The sequence below is a fragment of the Jaculus jaculus genome, chromosome 4 (genome assembly GCF_020740685.1).
Source record: "Jaculus jaculus isolate mJacJac1 chromosome 4, mJacJac1.mat.Y.cur, whole genome shotgun sequence".
In the NCBI taxonomy this organism is placed as follows: Eukaryota; Metazoa; Chordata; class Mammalia; order Rodentia; family Dipodidae; genus Jaculus; species Jaculus jaculus.
Genome location: NC_059105.1, coordinates 104,169,396 through 104,187,042, shown reverse-complemented (window position 1 = coordinate 104,187,042; position 17,647 = coordinate 104,169,396). Strand labels below are relative to the sequence as shown.

Here is a 17,647-nt window from a genome sequence, read left to right as displayed (position 1 = left end):
ATAACTTAAAATGATTAAAAATTTAATTATTTTAACATAATAGCATTTATTCCATTATTAGGACATATACTGTAGTAATCAAATTTATAAGATTTGTGACTATCTATGTCAGATAATCACAGCATGAGGACCTTGGAGATAACATATTGTTCAAGGCATTTATAACATAATTTAAAAGCAAACAATCCTGTATATATAATTTTAACCAACAGAGTTTACCTCATTATGTTGTATTTAAAGTTTTTACTGAGCAAGAGTATTGTTTCAAAAGGACACAAGAGTTATAGTATCAAGAGAAAATCCAGAGTATATAAAAGTATTACTTACAAACAAGTACATTACAGGTTTGAGATAATGGAACAAAAGGGTTGTTGTACATTGGAGCTATTATCATTAAAAGCAGAGCGAACAAGATTTTTGGAGCTAATTTAATAAAGCTTGAAACAGAAAAAGAACAAGGAATATTGTTCAGAGCAGAGTAGAGATGAAACAATCGTTATTTCTGACCAAATGGCTATATACTTCGAAAAGCAAATAAACTCAAATGTAAAGTCTTAGAATTAATAAGAATACAGCAATAGTCAGATAAAGATAAAACAGTGTGGTATGTCCCCACTTCTGTTGTCATTTGCATATTTGTCACTCACTGCTGATCAGTTATCTACTTGAAAATTCCTGATGTGGTTATTACAGTTTTCCTAAAGGACAGATTTGTAACTTTCTGGCTTTTGTGCCTGTTTGGGATACAGACTCTTAATTAGTGGAACAAGTTTCTATTCGGCTATCATTATTAAATAAAACTATGTAATTGAGTTCACAGACAGGGAGCTCAGGAGTTGGTGCTCAGTTGTCATATTCATTTTATAATGGTGGAGTAAGTATGAGCCTCAAGGGGCTTTAGGACTGCAGGTGCTGGGATCAATACCCTGGGTCTCCTGTAACTTTCTTTCTTTTTTTATGAATTATTTTATTTTATGTTTCTTTAAAATTTTTTTTGTTTATTTTTATTTATTTATTTAAGAGAGAGAGAGAGAGAGAGAGAGAGAGAGAGAGAGGGAGAAAGAATGGGTGCACCAAGGCTTCCAGCCACTGCAAACGAACTCCAGACACGTGCGCCCCCTTGTGCATCTGGCTAATGTGAGTCCTGGGGGATTGAGCCTCAAACCGGGGTCCTTAGGCTTCACAGGCAAGTGCTTAACCACTAAGCCATCTCCCCAGACCTATTTTATGTTTTTATTTTAGAGAAAGAGGGAGAGAGAGAGAGAGAAAAAACTGGCATGTCAAGGCCTCAGCCAGTACAATTGAACTCCAGAAGTTTGTGCCACTTGGTGGGCATGTGCAACTGTGCCCATGCCTCACTTTGTGCTTGCCTCACCTTTGTGCTTCTGGCTAAGGTGGAATCTTGGGCTTCGCAGACAAGTGCCTTAACTGCAAAGCCATCTCTCCAGCCCTCCTATAAACTTTTTTTCTTTATTTAAAAAAAAATATGGAATGTTTCAGGAATTTTGGGTCATCCTTGTGCATGGACCATGCTAATCTTCTCTGTATTGTTCCAATTTTAGCATATGTGTTGCTGAAGCGAGCACTCATGTAACTTTACATTAATGGTAACAAAAGAAATGATAAAAATTTGGTTACCTATTGATTATATATTTAGTACCAAATACATAAGACTGCTGTGAAGGAAAAGTCCACATTTCACTGAAAATGATGCAAGAAGATATGAACAACCAATTTTTATGGCAATGTGAAATCTTTCATAAATAAAAGGCAAGGATAGGATGTGGCATTTGGTATCAAGAACAGTGTTGATTTTCATGTAATTCACAGTGGCCTGGGCATGCTGTTTGCTAAAGTGCTGAAATATTTGCTATTAGCCACTTCCTTGCCATCACATTATAGCTCCTGATAGTGCTTCAGGACCTACGACTAGACATGCCATGCCCACCCCCATCCCCTCCTCCACTCTCCAGCACTGTGGTACTCACATAGGAGGATCTCTACCTGTGTACCGCTGCTGTTCTTCTTCAGCCTGCATCTTTTCTAAGCAGCACCTGCTCTGGTTCTTAGTCTTTTTAAAAAAAATTAGTTTTGGGCTGGAGAAGTGGCTTAGTGGTTAAGCACTTGCCTGTGAAGCCTAAGGGCCCCAGTTCAAGACTTGATTCCCCAGGACCCAAGTTAGCCAGCTGCACAAGGGGGCACATGCGTCTGGAGTTCATTTTCAGTGGCTGGAAGCCCTGGCGCGCCCATTCTCTCTCTCGCTCTCTGCCTCCCTCCCTCCTCCCCCCCCCCTCTCTCTCTCTCACTCTCAAGTAAATAAATAAAAAATAAGCAAAACAAAATTAAAAAAAAATCAGTTTATTTATTTGCAAGCAGAGCGAGAGATAGAGAGAAGAGAACAGACAGAGAGACTGGGCATGCCAGAGCTTCTAGCCACTGCAAACGAATTCCAGATGCATGTGCCCCTTCTGCATCTGGTTTATGTGGGTCTTGGGGAATCAAACCTAGGTCCTTTGGCTTCACAGGCAAATGACTTAACTGCTAATCCATCTCTCCAGCCTGATTTTGTTTTAAGTATCATGACAGATCAAAAGTCTCATTGTAAGCCTTAATTCTAGTTCTTGGAATTAAACCAAGAAAAGTAAGTTTTTTTTTTTTTTTTTTTTGCACAAAATTTGTGGTTCATAATAGGTCAGTTTCTTATGACAACAAAGTATCTAAAACTATATATGCATTATTTTTTTTTTGCAATGTGTGGTGTGTCTGTATTGTTTGTGCACATATATATGCTAATGTAGTACCCTGTGGGTTTGTCTTGATAACTGGAAAAAAAAAATCAGATGTCCCCTTCTATCATTCATCTGCTTTTACCTTCCTTGTAATAGAGTCTCAGAGTCTCTTACTGATTCTGGAGCTTGACTTTTGTGAACCAGGGCTACCCACAGGAGTAGGGTTACAGACATGTAAGGCCACATCCAGCTGTTTACATCTGTTCTAAAGATTAAAAATCAGATAGTCTCATGTCCCTTCAGGCCCTCATGCTTGCACAGGAAGCACACTTAACTGTTGAGCCATTTCCCTAGCCTTTATGTGTTATTTTTCAGTGCTAGTTATTGCATCTAGGACATATGTATGCTATGCTGGGACTCTACCACTGAATTACATCCCAGTCCCAATTTATTACTTGTTTTATTATAATGAAATATTTTGTTATTTTATATAATTAGTTATGTAAGCATATATAGTACAGCAATATATCATTTAATGATGAAAACATAGTCTAAGATATGATCTTTTTAAGTAATTTTATTGCCATATGAATAGCATGGAGTATATATATTAAAATTTAAACAACTATGAAATTGCTAGGCAATATATGCACTGTGGTTGGCTGAAATATTACTAAGCAATCCATGATTATAGACTTAGTTTATATGTATGTATATATACAACTCACTGTATAAGTATATTTATATATTAACATAAATACTTATATATATTTTCATGTATTATACATATGAATATGTAGATAAATATGCTTTATGTACTTTTGGTATGTTTTGTTATATATAAAAGGTTAATAAATCAATTATTCTACATATCTGTTTAAGAGAGTATAATGTAGTCATTGCAAATAGCACACTTAAGTACACTTTGATGTATTCATGATTTAATTCCCAAGTAAGAAAAGCAGACTTTTTCATGTACATAAATGTCTTACTTGGATGGCCTAAGGCAGGAAATATAATAGGAAGAAATAAACCAAAATGATAACTTTGGCTTTCTGTAGTAATGTTTTATTTTTCTGTCATACCTTTCTCTGTGTCATGAATGTTTAATATTATATAGATATGGATTTTATAACTAGGGATGGGGGAGCCCTAATTCAACTATAATTTTACACATACATGATGATGGTAAGGACTGGACTTCTAGATTTACTCTTGTCTTTTTCAGCTAAGTGGCAGAAGCTCAAAGCACTGCTTTGACGTGTTTGTGACAATTTTAATACTTTCGATTTACTAGAAACAGTATTGTATGTGTTAAGGCCAATTCCAAATACATTGTGGATTAGCAAGGCCTTCCTCCAGAACTTGAGAGAGGAAAGAAAACTGGTATTAGTGAAAACATTATCTGGACCTAGTCTTTCCAGTACAAGTAGTCTCATTTTATAAATGCAGTTTTTGGTCATAATAAAGGTAGGAGGAAGCACTTCATTAAGAATAACTGAATAACCCAAGCCTGGTGGCACAGAAATTGTAATCCTAGCACTTGAAAGGCCAAGTAGGCAAATTGTGAGTTTAAAGCCAGCATGGGCTCTGCCTCAAAAAGAAAAAAAAATGACTATAACTTTACAATATTGCATATTTAGAACTTCAAATTCACCTCTTTTTATTTTTTAAAATTTTTTTTGTTTATTTATTTATTTATTTGAGAGCAACAGAGAGAAAGAGGCAGAGAGAGAGAGTGAGGGAGGGAGGGAGAGAATGGTTGCGCCAGGGCTTCTAGCCACTGCAAACAAACTCCACACGCGTGCACCCCCTTGTACATCTGGCTAATGTGGGTCCTGGGGAATTGAGCCTCGAACCGGAGTCCTTAGGCTTCACAGGCAAGCGCTGAACCGCTAAGCCATCTCTCCAGCCCTTTCTTTTATATGTCAAAGTAGTATTCAAGTGCTGTGTTTAAAATATGTATATTGAAATTAAGGTCTTTCCTTTCTGAGTTGTCTGTCAAATATTTCTACTCTTCAGCGCTCAGTACTCTGTGGGGCACTTTCTTTAAGTTGTTATTTCATAGAACATTTTTGGTAGCTTGGCTTTTCTTAGGTGTTAAGTAACAGTGCAACATTCAGGCATTAGATTTCCTAGTCCAATAGTCAGAAGAAAGCAAATGGAAATGCCCTTTTGACTTAGTTTTTGCATTTATACTGCACTTCCTGAGACCCTGTAGCTATTTTGATATTCTGCTCTCATCCTTCTCTATTGACAGAACTGCTTCAATACTGAGACGCTAGGGGGTGCAGGCAATAGTGAAGGAAAGAAAAGGGGATGTTGTTTAGAATCCATCTTTCACACTGTAATGCACAATGAGATTGTGCTTGCTGTGGTTGCAAACCCATAACTTAAATTATTTTTCAACATCAAGAGTGCAGTTATCTGGGCAATCTTTCTTTCTAGAAAAAAATTGCTTGATATTTTAGTAGAGGGAATAAAGATGATAATAATCTTATTGTAACATGTAACATAGTACAATTTTCCTGCTGATAATCTAAGGAATTCACATGTGTTTTGATGTCAGAGATGCAGCAAGAATAGTCTGAGAACACATGCAGGGGATGTTGCCAAGACTTTAACCCTCCATCACTCTCTGTATGTGTGTATGTGTGTATGTGTGCAGGTACATGTGCACATACAGATGTCATTCCTCAGGTGCCTTCCACCTTTTTTTAAAAACTTTTTTTTTTTGAGGTAGTCTTTCATTGGCCAGGAGTTCATCAAATAGGCTAAACTGGTTGGCCACTGAGCCCCAGAGATCCTCCTGTCTGTAGCACTGAGATTATAGGTGCTGTGTCAGCATGCCTATGCTCCTTTTCTTTTCTTTTCTTTTCTTTTCTTTTCTTTTCTTTTCTTTTCTTTTCTTTTCTTTTCTTTTCTTTTCTTTTCCTTCTTTTCTCTTCTCCCCTCCCCTCCCCTCCCCTCCCCGCCCCTCCCCTCCCCTCCCCGCCCCTCCCCTCCCCTCCCCGCCCCTCCCCGCCCCGCCCCTCCCCTCCCCCCTCTCCTCTCCTCTCCTCTCCTCTCCTCTCCTCTCCTCTCCTCTCCTCTCCTCTCCTCTCCTCTCCTCTCCTCTCCTCTCCTCTCCTCTCCTCTCCTCTCCTCTCCTCTCCTCTCCTCTCCTCTCCTCTCCTCTCCTCTCCTCTCCTCTCCTCTCCTCTCCTCTCCTCTCCTCTTCTTCTCCCCTGGGTTCAATTCCCCTGTATCCACATAAAGTTAGACATGCAAAGTGGTACATGCATCAGGAGTTTGCAGCAGCAAGAGGCACTGGCATACCCATTTTCTCACTCTATTTTTATAAATTAAAAAGTTAAAGTAAGCAAACCATCAATGTAACCCACAGAGAAAACATGAGAATTCATTTTATAATTGTGGCAGATAGAAACTTAGCAGAAAGAGATTTTTTTTAAACATAGCTTTTCTCATAAGTCAGTACATTCTGTTTGGTATAAAATAATTCATGAGTGAAGAAAAGAGGCTGGAGAGATGGCTCAGGAGTTAGGGCACTTGCCTGCAGATCTTAATGACCTAAGTTTTATTCCCTAATACCCATGTAAAGGCAGATGCACAAAGTGGCACATGCATCTGGAGTTGGTTTGCAGTGGCTAGAGGCTCTGGTATGCACATTCTCTCTGCCTCTCTGAATCTCTCTCTGCTTGTAGATAAATAAATAAAATATAAAGCAGTGAAAAAAAAAAAAACCAGAAAAATATCTACAATCTAGTCTACTAGAAAGCAACTTAAAATTTATTTTCATTATATATGTTCAAGTTACTGTGTTATATACAGATATGGGAAACATTTTGATTAAATTAAAATGAATTAACTGTTATACCAATTGTGGCCAGATAGCTTTCCAAAATTCACCAATATTTTTGTTGATTGTTTTTTTGTTTGTTGTTTGAGATAAGGTCTCTCTATAGCCTAGGCTGGCCTTGAACTCATGGCCTTGCTACCTTAAACCTCCTGAGTGGTAGGATTTCAGGCATGCACTATACAATTAACAAGCAATCAGTATATTTTAAAGTTATTTTTCTCCTTTATATGCTGTAATATATAACCTACTTATCTGCTATGTATTGTAGAAGGGGAATTATTGAGAAGTTAAGCTGTGTTTCAGGCTTCTTATTTAACTAAATGACTTTGAATGTTAAACAAGATTCATCCTCTAGGTACATCCACATTACTAGGTGTTGCCATATTTTATCTTACCAGTTCTGTGGGGTTTAATTTTTAAAATGATGCTAATGTATAGATGCTTGGGAGTTGAGAGTGTTTATGATATTTATCATTAGTTCAAGCCTTAGTCTGATTTTCCCAAAAGGCTATGGGTTTCTACTTCTATCTGGAAACCTCAACCATAAACTACATGTAGAACCTGCCAATCACTCATAATTACCACACAGTTCTAGTATGTGTTCATACACTGGAAGAGAGCTGACAGTAGGTAAACATGTAGACAGGGCCCCTGTGTGCACTTTTTACCCCTTTCTCCCATAGCCTGTAAACTTGGTTTTGGACTTTCATTGTTTGCCCTACACAATTTAAAGTATTATAATGATTTATTGCACTTAATGTGTTATGAGTCTCTCACTGCCAATCTTTACATTTCAAAATGTTATTGTATTTGTGTGATAATGCATTGTAGGGGATGAAAAGTATTAGTTTCCTTCAGCTCTCTTGATTCTTACTGGGATGTGCCCCTGTAAAGAAAGATAGATTATGAGAGAGAAACACTTGTTAGTGTTTATTAATGTATGCAGTGATCATTATGTGAGAAAAACTTGCATTAAAAGTAACTCAAAGCAAAGGCCTAATGTTTATGCTTATAAAACAACTTTGACAGAGAACAATGCATGTGTGGGGAAATGATAGGACAAAGGAAATGAAGTAGTTTTGGGTTTGCAACAGTGGGAAACCTAAATAAATGAGAAGGCAGATACTTCAAGCAGAAGCTAAGTGGAAGGATCTATTTGCAGATTCCTTTGGCTCTGTCTCTAGCTGATAAGACCATCACCGTCTCTAACAAAGAATAATTTATAACCTACCACTAGGCAAAAACAACAATAACAACAAAAAACTCCCCAAAAAATAGGAGGAAAGGGGAAGTTTTCCATTCTTTTCAGCATCTTAATTACCTTTAGTACAAAATAATTTTTTGTGTATCAGAGAGATATGTGTTTGGTTGACATATTCTGGTTTTGTCAATATATTACCAAGTTTTATGTTTTTCCCCTCATTCACTATTCTACTTTGAAGATTTACCTATACTTCTAGGTACTTATTTAATTCATGGATTCTGGCTGTTACAGAATACTGAGTGTTTTGTTCATCTACTCATTCTGCCCAGTTTTTCTCATTTGTCTCTGATTCCATTTTATCAGAAGTTAATGCTATAGTGAACATCATAATTCCTTATAGACCTGTGTGAGAATTTCTTTGGACTATATATTTATATTATATTCTAGATCCAGAACTGTTGGTTTGTAAGTTATGCATACACTGAATTTGAATAAATCATCATATATTATAGCCACAACAACCATAATATTCTCACCAGCCTAGGTGAGATTTCTTGTCTCTGTATTTCTGATAGCTCTTAGCAGTCTCCAACATTCTGTTTTTCTTTTTCAAGGTAGGGTCTTAGGCTGGCCTGAAATTCACTATGTAGTCTCAGGGTAGCCTCGGACTAATGGCAATCCTCCTACCTCTGCCTCCCAAGTGCTGGAATTAAAGGCATCAGTCTCCAACTTTCTAATGTTATTAAGTCCAATAAGCATAAAGGCAAATGTATTATGATTTATTTTAATATCTGTGAGTATTAATGAGTTTATGGAAGTCTCAATGTGCCCATTAATGTTTAGAAATTATCTTTATAAACTCAATGTATTGGGAATTTTCTAGCATATAATAAGTAGACCATTAGTGAAAGCATGGTTAAAAGAAGCATTATAGCATGTAAAAGTCTTAAACTAGTCTTTTGATTTCATTAAACTAAATATTTTAGTATTTTTTTTTTTTTTTGAGGTAGGGTTTCACTTTAGCCCAGGCTGACCTGTAACCTAAATTTTGATACTTTTTCTTACTCAAAATTGGAACAATAGGTCTGCAGAGATGGCTTAGTGGTTAAGCGCTTGCCTGTGAAGCCTAAGAACTCCGATTCAAGGCTCGGTTCCCCAGGACCCATGTTAGCCAGATGCACAAGAGGGCGCACGCATCTGGAGTTCGTTTGCAGTGGCTGGAGGCCCTCGCACGCCCATTCTCTCTCTCTCTCTCTCTCTGTCTCTCTCTCTCTCTCTCTGCCTCTTTCTCTGTCTGTTGCTCTCAAATAAATAAATAAAAATAAATAAAAAAATTGGAACAATAAATAACATTGGAAACTAAATTTTTGAGCTAGTTAACTATATTAATTAGTTGCCTCAATTTTTATTGTTGAAGATTGTAGGCTTAACAGAAGAAAATTAAAGAAATCTACAAAGATGAATTTTTAAAAATATTTCATATATTTATTTGCAAGTGGGGAAAGAGAGAGAGAGAAAGAAACACAGAGTGACAGAGATAGAGAATGGGCACACCAGGGCTTCCAGCTGCTACAAATGAATTCTGGATGAATGTGCAACTTTGTACATCTGGCTTTACCTGGGTACTGGGGAAGTAAACCTGAGTCATTAGCTTTGCAGCCAAGCACCTTACCTACTGAGCCATCTCTCCAGCTCCACAGATGAATTTTTAAAAGCTTCTTACTCTATGTGTTTTTTTGGATTTTTTATTATTAACATTTTTTGTGTGGATACAACATGTGTTGTACTCTTTTTTCCCTCATCCCTGCCCCCATTCCTCTGGGAAACCTCCTCAGTGGGGTTGCAGGTATTCCCTATGGAGGTGTGGGTTGTACATTGTGGGAGCAGCAGTCAGTTGCTTTTGCAGGGAGGGAAATGCCTCTGGGCATGATGTCTCTACCTATGGCTCTTGAATCTTTCCATTGTCTCTTCCTCAAAATGCCCTGAGCCGAGGTGGGTGAGTTTTAAGTCTACTTCAGTGATGAGCTCTTAGGAGCCTCTGGATCTCTGCTTTGTTATCCTCAGGGTACCTGAGTATCCTCAGGGTCTGTCTCCTTCACCCTGGTGCTGATTATCAGGTTCAGCATGGAAGCAGCACTCTTGCTCCTCTCCCCAGTTCCTTTGTGGATTCAGCTGTGGCTTTGCTGAAGCGCGAGGTATAGTTTATCTCCTCGGGTTTCACATCTTCTGAAAAAGAAAAACAGCTTCTCTAACATAGAAGTTAGAAGTTAGCATAGTTTAAATGGGATAAGCATTTTTAATTTAGGGAGAATTTGATGTATGTACCACCTCTTTTATCCAAGGAATAGTGAGAACTTGACATTGAGAGCATAATCTGGTTCCATAGGATTCTGATCTTGTTCCCAATTCCAGATATGGGTTCCTTTACACTGAGCCAATCTCTTAGCTAACCATACAATTATTGGTTACCCACCTAGGCTATGTGTCACTATTGCACTGGTATTTATATCTTGTTAATATATTTGCTTCTGGGTTACTCTATGTTTTAAGGAAGTTAATGTGAGTAATATTTTCTTGTTTCATAAGTGTAGAAATGAAGTCAGAAGAGGTTTAAATACTCTTTTAAAGTTATATGACAGGCTAGTAGCATTATAAGGAAAAATGAAGTTTTTATTTATTTTGCTAGAGCCATTATCATGAGTTAATCATAGCCATTACAGGATGGAGGAGGTGCTATTTCAGCAATTAGGTTATGAAGTTCCTGTCTATTTCCAAATCAGTAGCAGTTATCATTTTACAGGAACAAAGAGCATAGTTGAAGATAGAAGAAACAATGGGTATGCCTCTCACCCTTTCATTATCTGTGTACAATGTGCTTAGACACAGTGGGTATGTGCTTGACTAGATGTAGCACCATAGGAATTTATGAAATCACTCTACATTCCACCCTTGTCTGGAATCCCAGAGAGCCAAGACATGTGGCCATCCATGATGTAAGTGGAAGTGTATATTCAACTTAAAGGTTTTAGCTAAGAGTAGGATGTCACACAGGGTGTCAGTCAAGAAGAGACTTATTTTCATCATTTAAATATTAGTTTTTCCTTTTGGCCATAGTACTTAGGAAATCTTTTTCCAATTTGTAATTTATCTCTCAACTACTTTCTTTTCTCTAATCATCCATATGGCATCTATCAGCTGTCAGACTGTTTACACATCTACCTAATCGGCTAACAAATTACTTATATTTTATAGTGGTCAATATTCAACTTTATAGCATCCTTTACCAGTATAATCATCCAAAACAGAAAGACTCTAACTCAAAAGACATAGCCAGGCATGGTGACACACACCTTTAATCCCAGCACTCAGGAGGCAGAGGTAGGAGGATCACCATGAGTTCAAGGCCACTCTGAGATTCCATAGTGAATTCTAGGTCAGCCTGGGCTAGAGTGAGACCCTACTTCAAAAAACCAAACCAAACAAAAACAAAAACAAAATACATATGCTGATTTACTACTTAAAGATCGTGTATGATATAAGGGATATCCACTTCTTTCATGTATTAGCATTTATTATGATATAGCCATACCTTATAAAAGCTATTTATTTGAGATAGAGAAGGAAAGGAAGATATACAGTGAGTACAGTGAGAGAGAGAGAGAGAGAGAGAGAGAGAGAGAGAGAGAGAGAGAGAGAGGGCGCATGCCAGGGCCTCTTGCCACTGCAAACAAACTCTTGTGTATCTAGTTTTATATGGGTACTGTGGAATTGAACCTTGAACCTGGGCCATCATGCATTGCAAGCAAGCACCTTTAACCATTGAACAATCTCTCTAGCCATAATTTTTGTATTTTTATAAAATCAAATATGCATCAAATATGTGAGAGAAAAATTAATACATTATAAAGTATCCTTATTTAAAATGGTTAATTAAAAGCTTAGTAATAAAGGCAATGATAATGTTAAAATGTAATTACTATAAAGACATAAATAGTGGCATTAAACTACATGCTAAATTGTTGCTAATGTAAGCTATTCCATACTTAGTTTTATCTACCTTAGGATAGTCATATGCATATAAAATAATAAACATAATCAATTCAGACATGTACCTCTTTTATCAAAGAGGGGGTTTCTTTTTTGGGTGAGATGATGATAAGAAAGTACAATAGGGTTCTCTAGACAAATAGAACCAGTAATATATGTATGCACAATAATAATGGATTGCAGGGGTCTGGGGAAATGGCTTAGCAGTTAAGGCGTTTGCCTGTGAAGCCTAAGGACCCTGGTTTGATTCCCCAGGACCCACATAAGCCAGATGCACAAGGGGGCACATGCATCTGGAGTTTGTTTGCAGTGGCTGGAGGCCTTGACACTCCCATTGTCTTCCTCTCTGACTCTTCCTATCTCTCTCTCTCTTTTTTAAATAAATAAATAAATAAATAAATAAATAAATAAATAAATAAATAAAATAAATATTAAAAAAAAATGGGTTGCAGGATGACAAAGACAGAAAGTCCAAGACCTGTGGTCTACAGGCTCTAGGAACCCAGGGTAGCTTTGGTTATAATTTCCAGCTGGCAATGCGGAGAACCACAAAAGGCCTGAAAACCCCCATGTCCCAGCTTGGAGTTTTCTTTTTGAACCTGCATGTTGTTGAATGTGAATAAGCAACATGCTTTACCAAGTTAATGATTCAAATGTTTATCTCATCCAGATACATTCTCATGGCCACACCTAGAATATCATTTGATAATTTTTCGACACCCAATTTTCTGGTAGAGTTGATATATATAATTAATCATCAAGTTGTTTTCCCCTTTTTTAAAAATTGGGAATAACACTTCAAAAAGAATTTAAATTTTTTGTGGGGACATTTTAAATTCTCCTTAATATAAAGAGCCAGTAGCCAGAGATAACCACTGGTTGTAATTCAGTGCATATCTGTAAACACTTTGTATTGATAGGAAGTTCTCTACAACTCATTGATTTATACTGACACATGCTTGGATTTGCTTAACTACTCAAATCTCACAGATTGATCAATAGAAAAAAATCATTTCTTAAGTCATCATAACATTTGGCTAGACTACAAAATCATTAGTTTGCTTTGCTGTTCACAAATAGAGGAAAAAAAGAATAGAAAAGTTTGATATATTTATACATAGCTGCTTAATTATCTCCATTTATCACGAGAGATTTTGTAGAATTGGTGTGTGTGTATGTGCAGTGTGTGCAGATGTGCCCCCCCAATGCATACATGTGCAAAACCTTGATGATAATACCAGGTGTCTTCCTTTGTCATTCCTCAATCTTATTTCCTTGATACAAACTCTTTCATTGAACCTAGAGCTCCCTGCTTATTAGACTGGCTAACCAGGGAGCTCCAGTGATCCACTGTCTTTTTTCAGCACTGGAGGTTTTTTTTTTTTTTTTTTAAGGAGAAAACAATATCATTTCTTAACATGACTTTAGTTAATGCAAACAACAAAGTTATACATTTGTTAAAAATTCATCATCCTTTATTGACACATTATAGGTATCGATGGTTTACATTCAGGTTCACTCTTTCTGACATAGTTTAATTGTTTGTATTCCTTCAAAGTTTATGCTGAAACCTAATCCTTAATGCAAGAAGACTACAAGAAGCTCAGTGATAAGTAACTTGCCTAGTATGCTCAAGGTCTTGGGTTCCATCCCAACAAGTGGCAGAAAAAAAAATAGGTCTTTAGGGGATTAGTGACCTTTTAAAAGGGCTCCAGGGAGCTAGATATCCCCTACCAATTTATGACAACACCTAAATGATACCATCTCTGAGGAACCAGGTTCTCGTATTATTTATTGTCCAAAATAAGGTAGTTTTGATATTGAGTGGTAGAGAAAATAGATGACAATTGAAATATAATTTTTGAAATCTTAGTGTGTTTTCAACTGTTTAATTTTTATTAGATTGGTCAATTTATGAAGTAGCTCTGTGGTGGTTTGATTCAGGTGTCCCCCATAAACCTAGGTGTTCTGAATGCTAGGTTCACAGCTGATGGATATTTGGGAATTAATGCCTCCTGGAGGGAGTGTATTGTTGGGGGCGGGCTTATGGGCTTTATAGCCAGTTTCCCCATGCCAGTGTTTGGCACACCCTCCTGTTGCTGTGGTCCACCTTCTGTTGGCCAGTGGGTGGAGTCCACTTTCTGCTCATGCCATCATTTTCCCCTGCCATCGTGGAGCTTCCCCTCGAGCCTGTAAGCCAAAATAAATCTCTTTATCCCAGAAGCTGCTCTTGGTTGGGTGATTTCTACCAGCAATGTGAACCGGACTGCAACAGGCTCTTTTTAAGAAAACTATTATCGGGCTGGAGAGATGGCTTAGCGGTTAGGTGCTTGCCTGTGAAGCCTAAAGACCCCGGTTCAAGGCTCGGTTCCCCAGGTCCCACGTTAGCCAGATGCACAAGGGGGCGCACACGTCTGGAGTTCGTTTGCAGAGGCTGGAAGCCCTGGCGTGCCCATTCTCTCTCTCTCTATCTGTCTTTCTCTCTGTGTCTGTCGCTCTCAAATAAATAAATAAAAAATTTAAAAATAAAAAAAACTATTATCAAAAATAAAACTATATTATTTTGTTAAAAATGAAAAACTTGTGATAAGAAAAACAAGTTGACAGATGAGACAATAGAACAAGGCAAAAAGTTACAGTGTCCTCGGCAAGTAGAGAGTATAGTCATCTAATTGATCTAATTGTAAAGACAGAGATAAATTCTTTGTGCTTACTCCTAAAGAAACAGATGCATTGTCTACTCTTGTTATGGATTCATTTTTGCAAGGGATCAGACATACTTGGGCTCACAACAGACAGTGCTGTCCAGTGTTCCAGGTCTCCGTGTTGTAGCTGTAGTTCAAGAAATATATTCTCTCTCAGAGGCCCAGGAAGAGGGACTCTCTGGCTCTGAATATGCCTAGATATGATCTGTCATTAGAATAACCACAAAATGCCCAGGAACATCTGAGAGAAGATTCATTATGGCTCAGAGGGGAGAGGATTGTATATCAGTCATTTATTTCTCCAAATTGATGACCTTTTAAAATGTAAGGTAATAACTTGATTGAGAGAGGTAAGAACCAAACTTTCATCTTCTAGTCCTTTGGGGAAAGCTGGTATCTCTCTTTTTCACTAGCCCCCAGTTCCTCTAGTTAGCTTTTTATCTTCTTTTTTACTTGTATTCAAAAAACATTTGTTATAGAGAAGAAAATATTTTTGATGACCTTTAAGTATTTGATAGCTTAGTATGACCTAGTTAGAAGAATTAATTTAGACACTAGATTTAGACAGGTGTGTCTTAAACTGGGCGTGTCCATATCCCAAGTGTCCATGTTTTCAAATCATCTTATCTGCTAGGGGATAATATGGTCAAGCTTGCTCCCAAAAGCTAGTTAGAAGTTTTAGGGAAAATGCCTAGCTGAGTGTTTTGCAAATAATAAGTGGTAAATAAATTATAGTTCTAGATTTTTTTTTTTTTTTAGGGAAAGAAAACAATGTTTCATATAGATAGTGTCAGTTTTAGAGAAATAAGCTCCTTCCTCTCCCACTTCATATTTACTTCCATTCATATTTTAACCATCCACACATGGTCTCAGTCCAAGTCCCAGTCCAAGTCCCATTAATACTATTAGAGGCTTCATGGCACTGGCTGTCTTCTTTTCTAGCCTGGCATCTTCTATGCCTGGCTCATCTTTTTCCTCCAACATCTCCCAGTCTTATGATATATGTGTTTGCTGTTTGCCATGTCTAACCTTGGAAAGGTTCTTTTAATGTCATTTGTACCAAAAATGTTAAAGACTAACATAATTTTCATATGCTAATTTTGCCAAGAGGCATTTCCATTTTAATGAAGGTCGTCATTGTAACTTAATTGAATAAAAGTGTGAAACTTAATTTGGAAGCATTGGCAATGGGGAGAGAGGGAACATTTTTAAAGAGAGAGGCTCAAAGATAGCATTAATATATAACTAACATTTATTCACTGGCAACTTTACTTTGCACTGTACTTTCTATACATGTCCTCATTTATTCTCATAAGTTAGATATTATTATTTTCTTTTTTTTCTTCTTTTTTAATTTAATTTTTATTAGCATTTTCCATAATTATAAAAAAATATCCCATGGTAATTCCCTCCCTTGTATTTTCTTATGAGGAAATCCAAGTTTGGACAGGTAAGAAAATTGACCAAGATCATATGTATCATACATATGTTAAAATAGGTTTGGAATTCATGTCCTATCTTGACCCACACTCTGAGACTCTGAACTGCGAGTACAGCCATGTACATACTTTATGTTCTCACGTTGTGCTTCTGTCACACAGTCTGTACCCCTTCACTGGCCTGAAGTCCGTTTGGGCCATGCTCCTTTTCTAAAAAGGCAGAGCTGGAGAGTGACCTCTTTCTACAAAGCTTTGGATTACCTTGGCCTCCTCTCCTGTCCTTTCCTTCATGTTTACTCCTCTCATCCTCCCCTGGCCCACCACAGCAGGCTTGTTTCCTGGTGTGTCCCTTCCACTAGACAACCATGACTGTGATGAAAGATATCTGATATATTTTTGTGTCCTGTAACTTTTACCAAACATGTTTGCATTTTTAAAATCTTTTTTTCTATCCTTTTGACTAGTTAATCAGCTCTAATATATATTTTATTATATCTTGATATCTCTGATCTAAGATATATCTAAGATAAAAAATATTAAAGAATTTTTTTTTTGTTTTTTTGAGGTAGGGTCTCACTGTAGCCCAAGCTGACCTGGAATTCACTAAGGAGTCTCAGGGTGGCCTCGAACTCATGGCGATCCTCCTACCTCTGTATCCTGAGTGCTGGGATTAAAGGCATGTGCCACCATGCCTGGCTAAAGTTTTTTTTCTTTTTGAGGTAGGGTCTCATTCTAGCTCAGACTGACTTGGAATTTGTCATAGGGTGGCCTTGAACTCACAGTGATCCTCCTATCTCTGCCTCCCGAGTGCTGAGATTAAAGGCACATACCACCATCCCCGGCTTTTAAAATTTTTTTTAACTGAAACAAAACTAAAGATTGAATACTTCCCACAGTCAATGACATCTTTTACTTGGTGAAATACAGTGACTGATATTACATAAAGATTATAAAAATGAATGAATAGCATTTATATTCCTCCTCAAATCAATTTATTTTTCTACTTAAAGCCTAGCTTTTAGGCATCACAGGACTTTGCCAGAGCTACATGTGAGTGTTAATCTTTATGCTAGCCTTTATAAATGTAGCGCAGAAAATAAATCAGTTCACCTTGTTCTAATCACACTTGATGCAGCCTGTTCTATGTGTTTGTCTTCTAGGTGAAATTGATCTTCAAATCCTTTCCAAAGTCCAAGCTCAATTCCCAGGTGTTTGTATCAACAACGAAATTGTTGAACCAAGTGCTGAACAAATTGCCAAGTACAAAGGTACATTCTGAATCCTGTCTCCAAAAGCTGATCATCTCATTCTTACCTTGAATAATTAACAGTAGATTGACTGTAGTATGCTCTTGGTACATTTACTGGGAGAAAAACATAATTAACTCTTGGCAGACATGAATGAATGTTTGGGACTGTGTACATTTTATATTCTTTTCTTGACTCTTCATAATTTATCTATTGTTACTAATGTTTATTTTTAGGGACACATTCATTTATTCACTCAAAAACATTAGCACATGTGCCATTAAAGGACTTATGTGTAATCGGTTACAGTTGGAATCATCCACCTCTCTGAAAAGGTTCAAATAAATGTCTTAGATTTAGAAGGTCACAATCTGTTATGGCTGACTTTTGTGGCACAAAAGCAGTCATAGGCACTAT

General features: G+C 37.2%; 1 protein-coding gene and 1 non-coding gene across 3 annotated transcripts in view; one reads left to right on the top strand and one right to left on the bottom strand.

Annotated features, from left to right (window-relative positions):
• Hnmt (histamine N-methyltransferase) overlaps nucleotides 1-17,647 on the top strand; it is a 46,790-nt gene that overhangs the window by 12,400 nt on the left and 16,743 nt on the right. For both annotated transcript variants that reach the window (XM_045147556.1, XM_004651811.2), the window contains one exon: nucleotides 17,144-17,251. In XM_045147556.1, the coding sequence (XP_045003491.1) occupies nucleotides 17,144-17,251 (108 nt within the window). The remainder of the gene's footprint in view (nucleotides 1-17,143; nucleotides 17,252-17,647) is intronic.
• Nucleotides 1,481-1,586, bottom strand: LOC123460397. Its single transcript, XR_006636962.1, has one exon. It is a non-coding gene; the product is annotated as a U6 spliceosomal RNA (small nuclear RNA).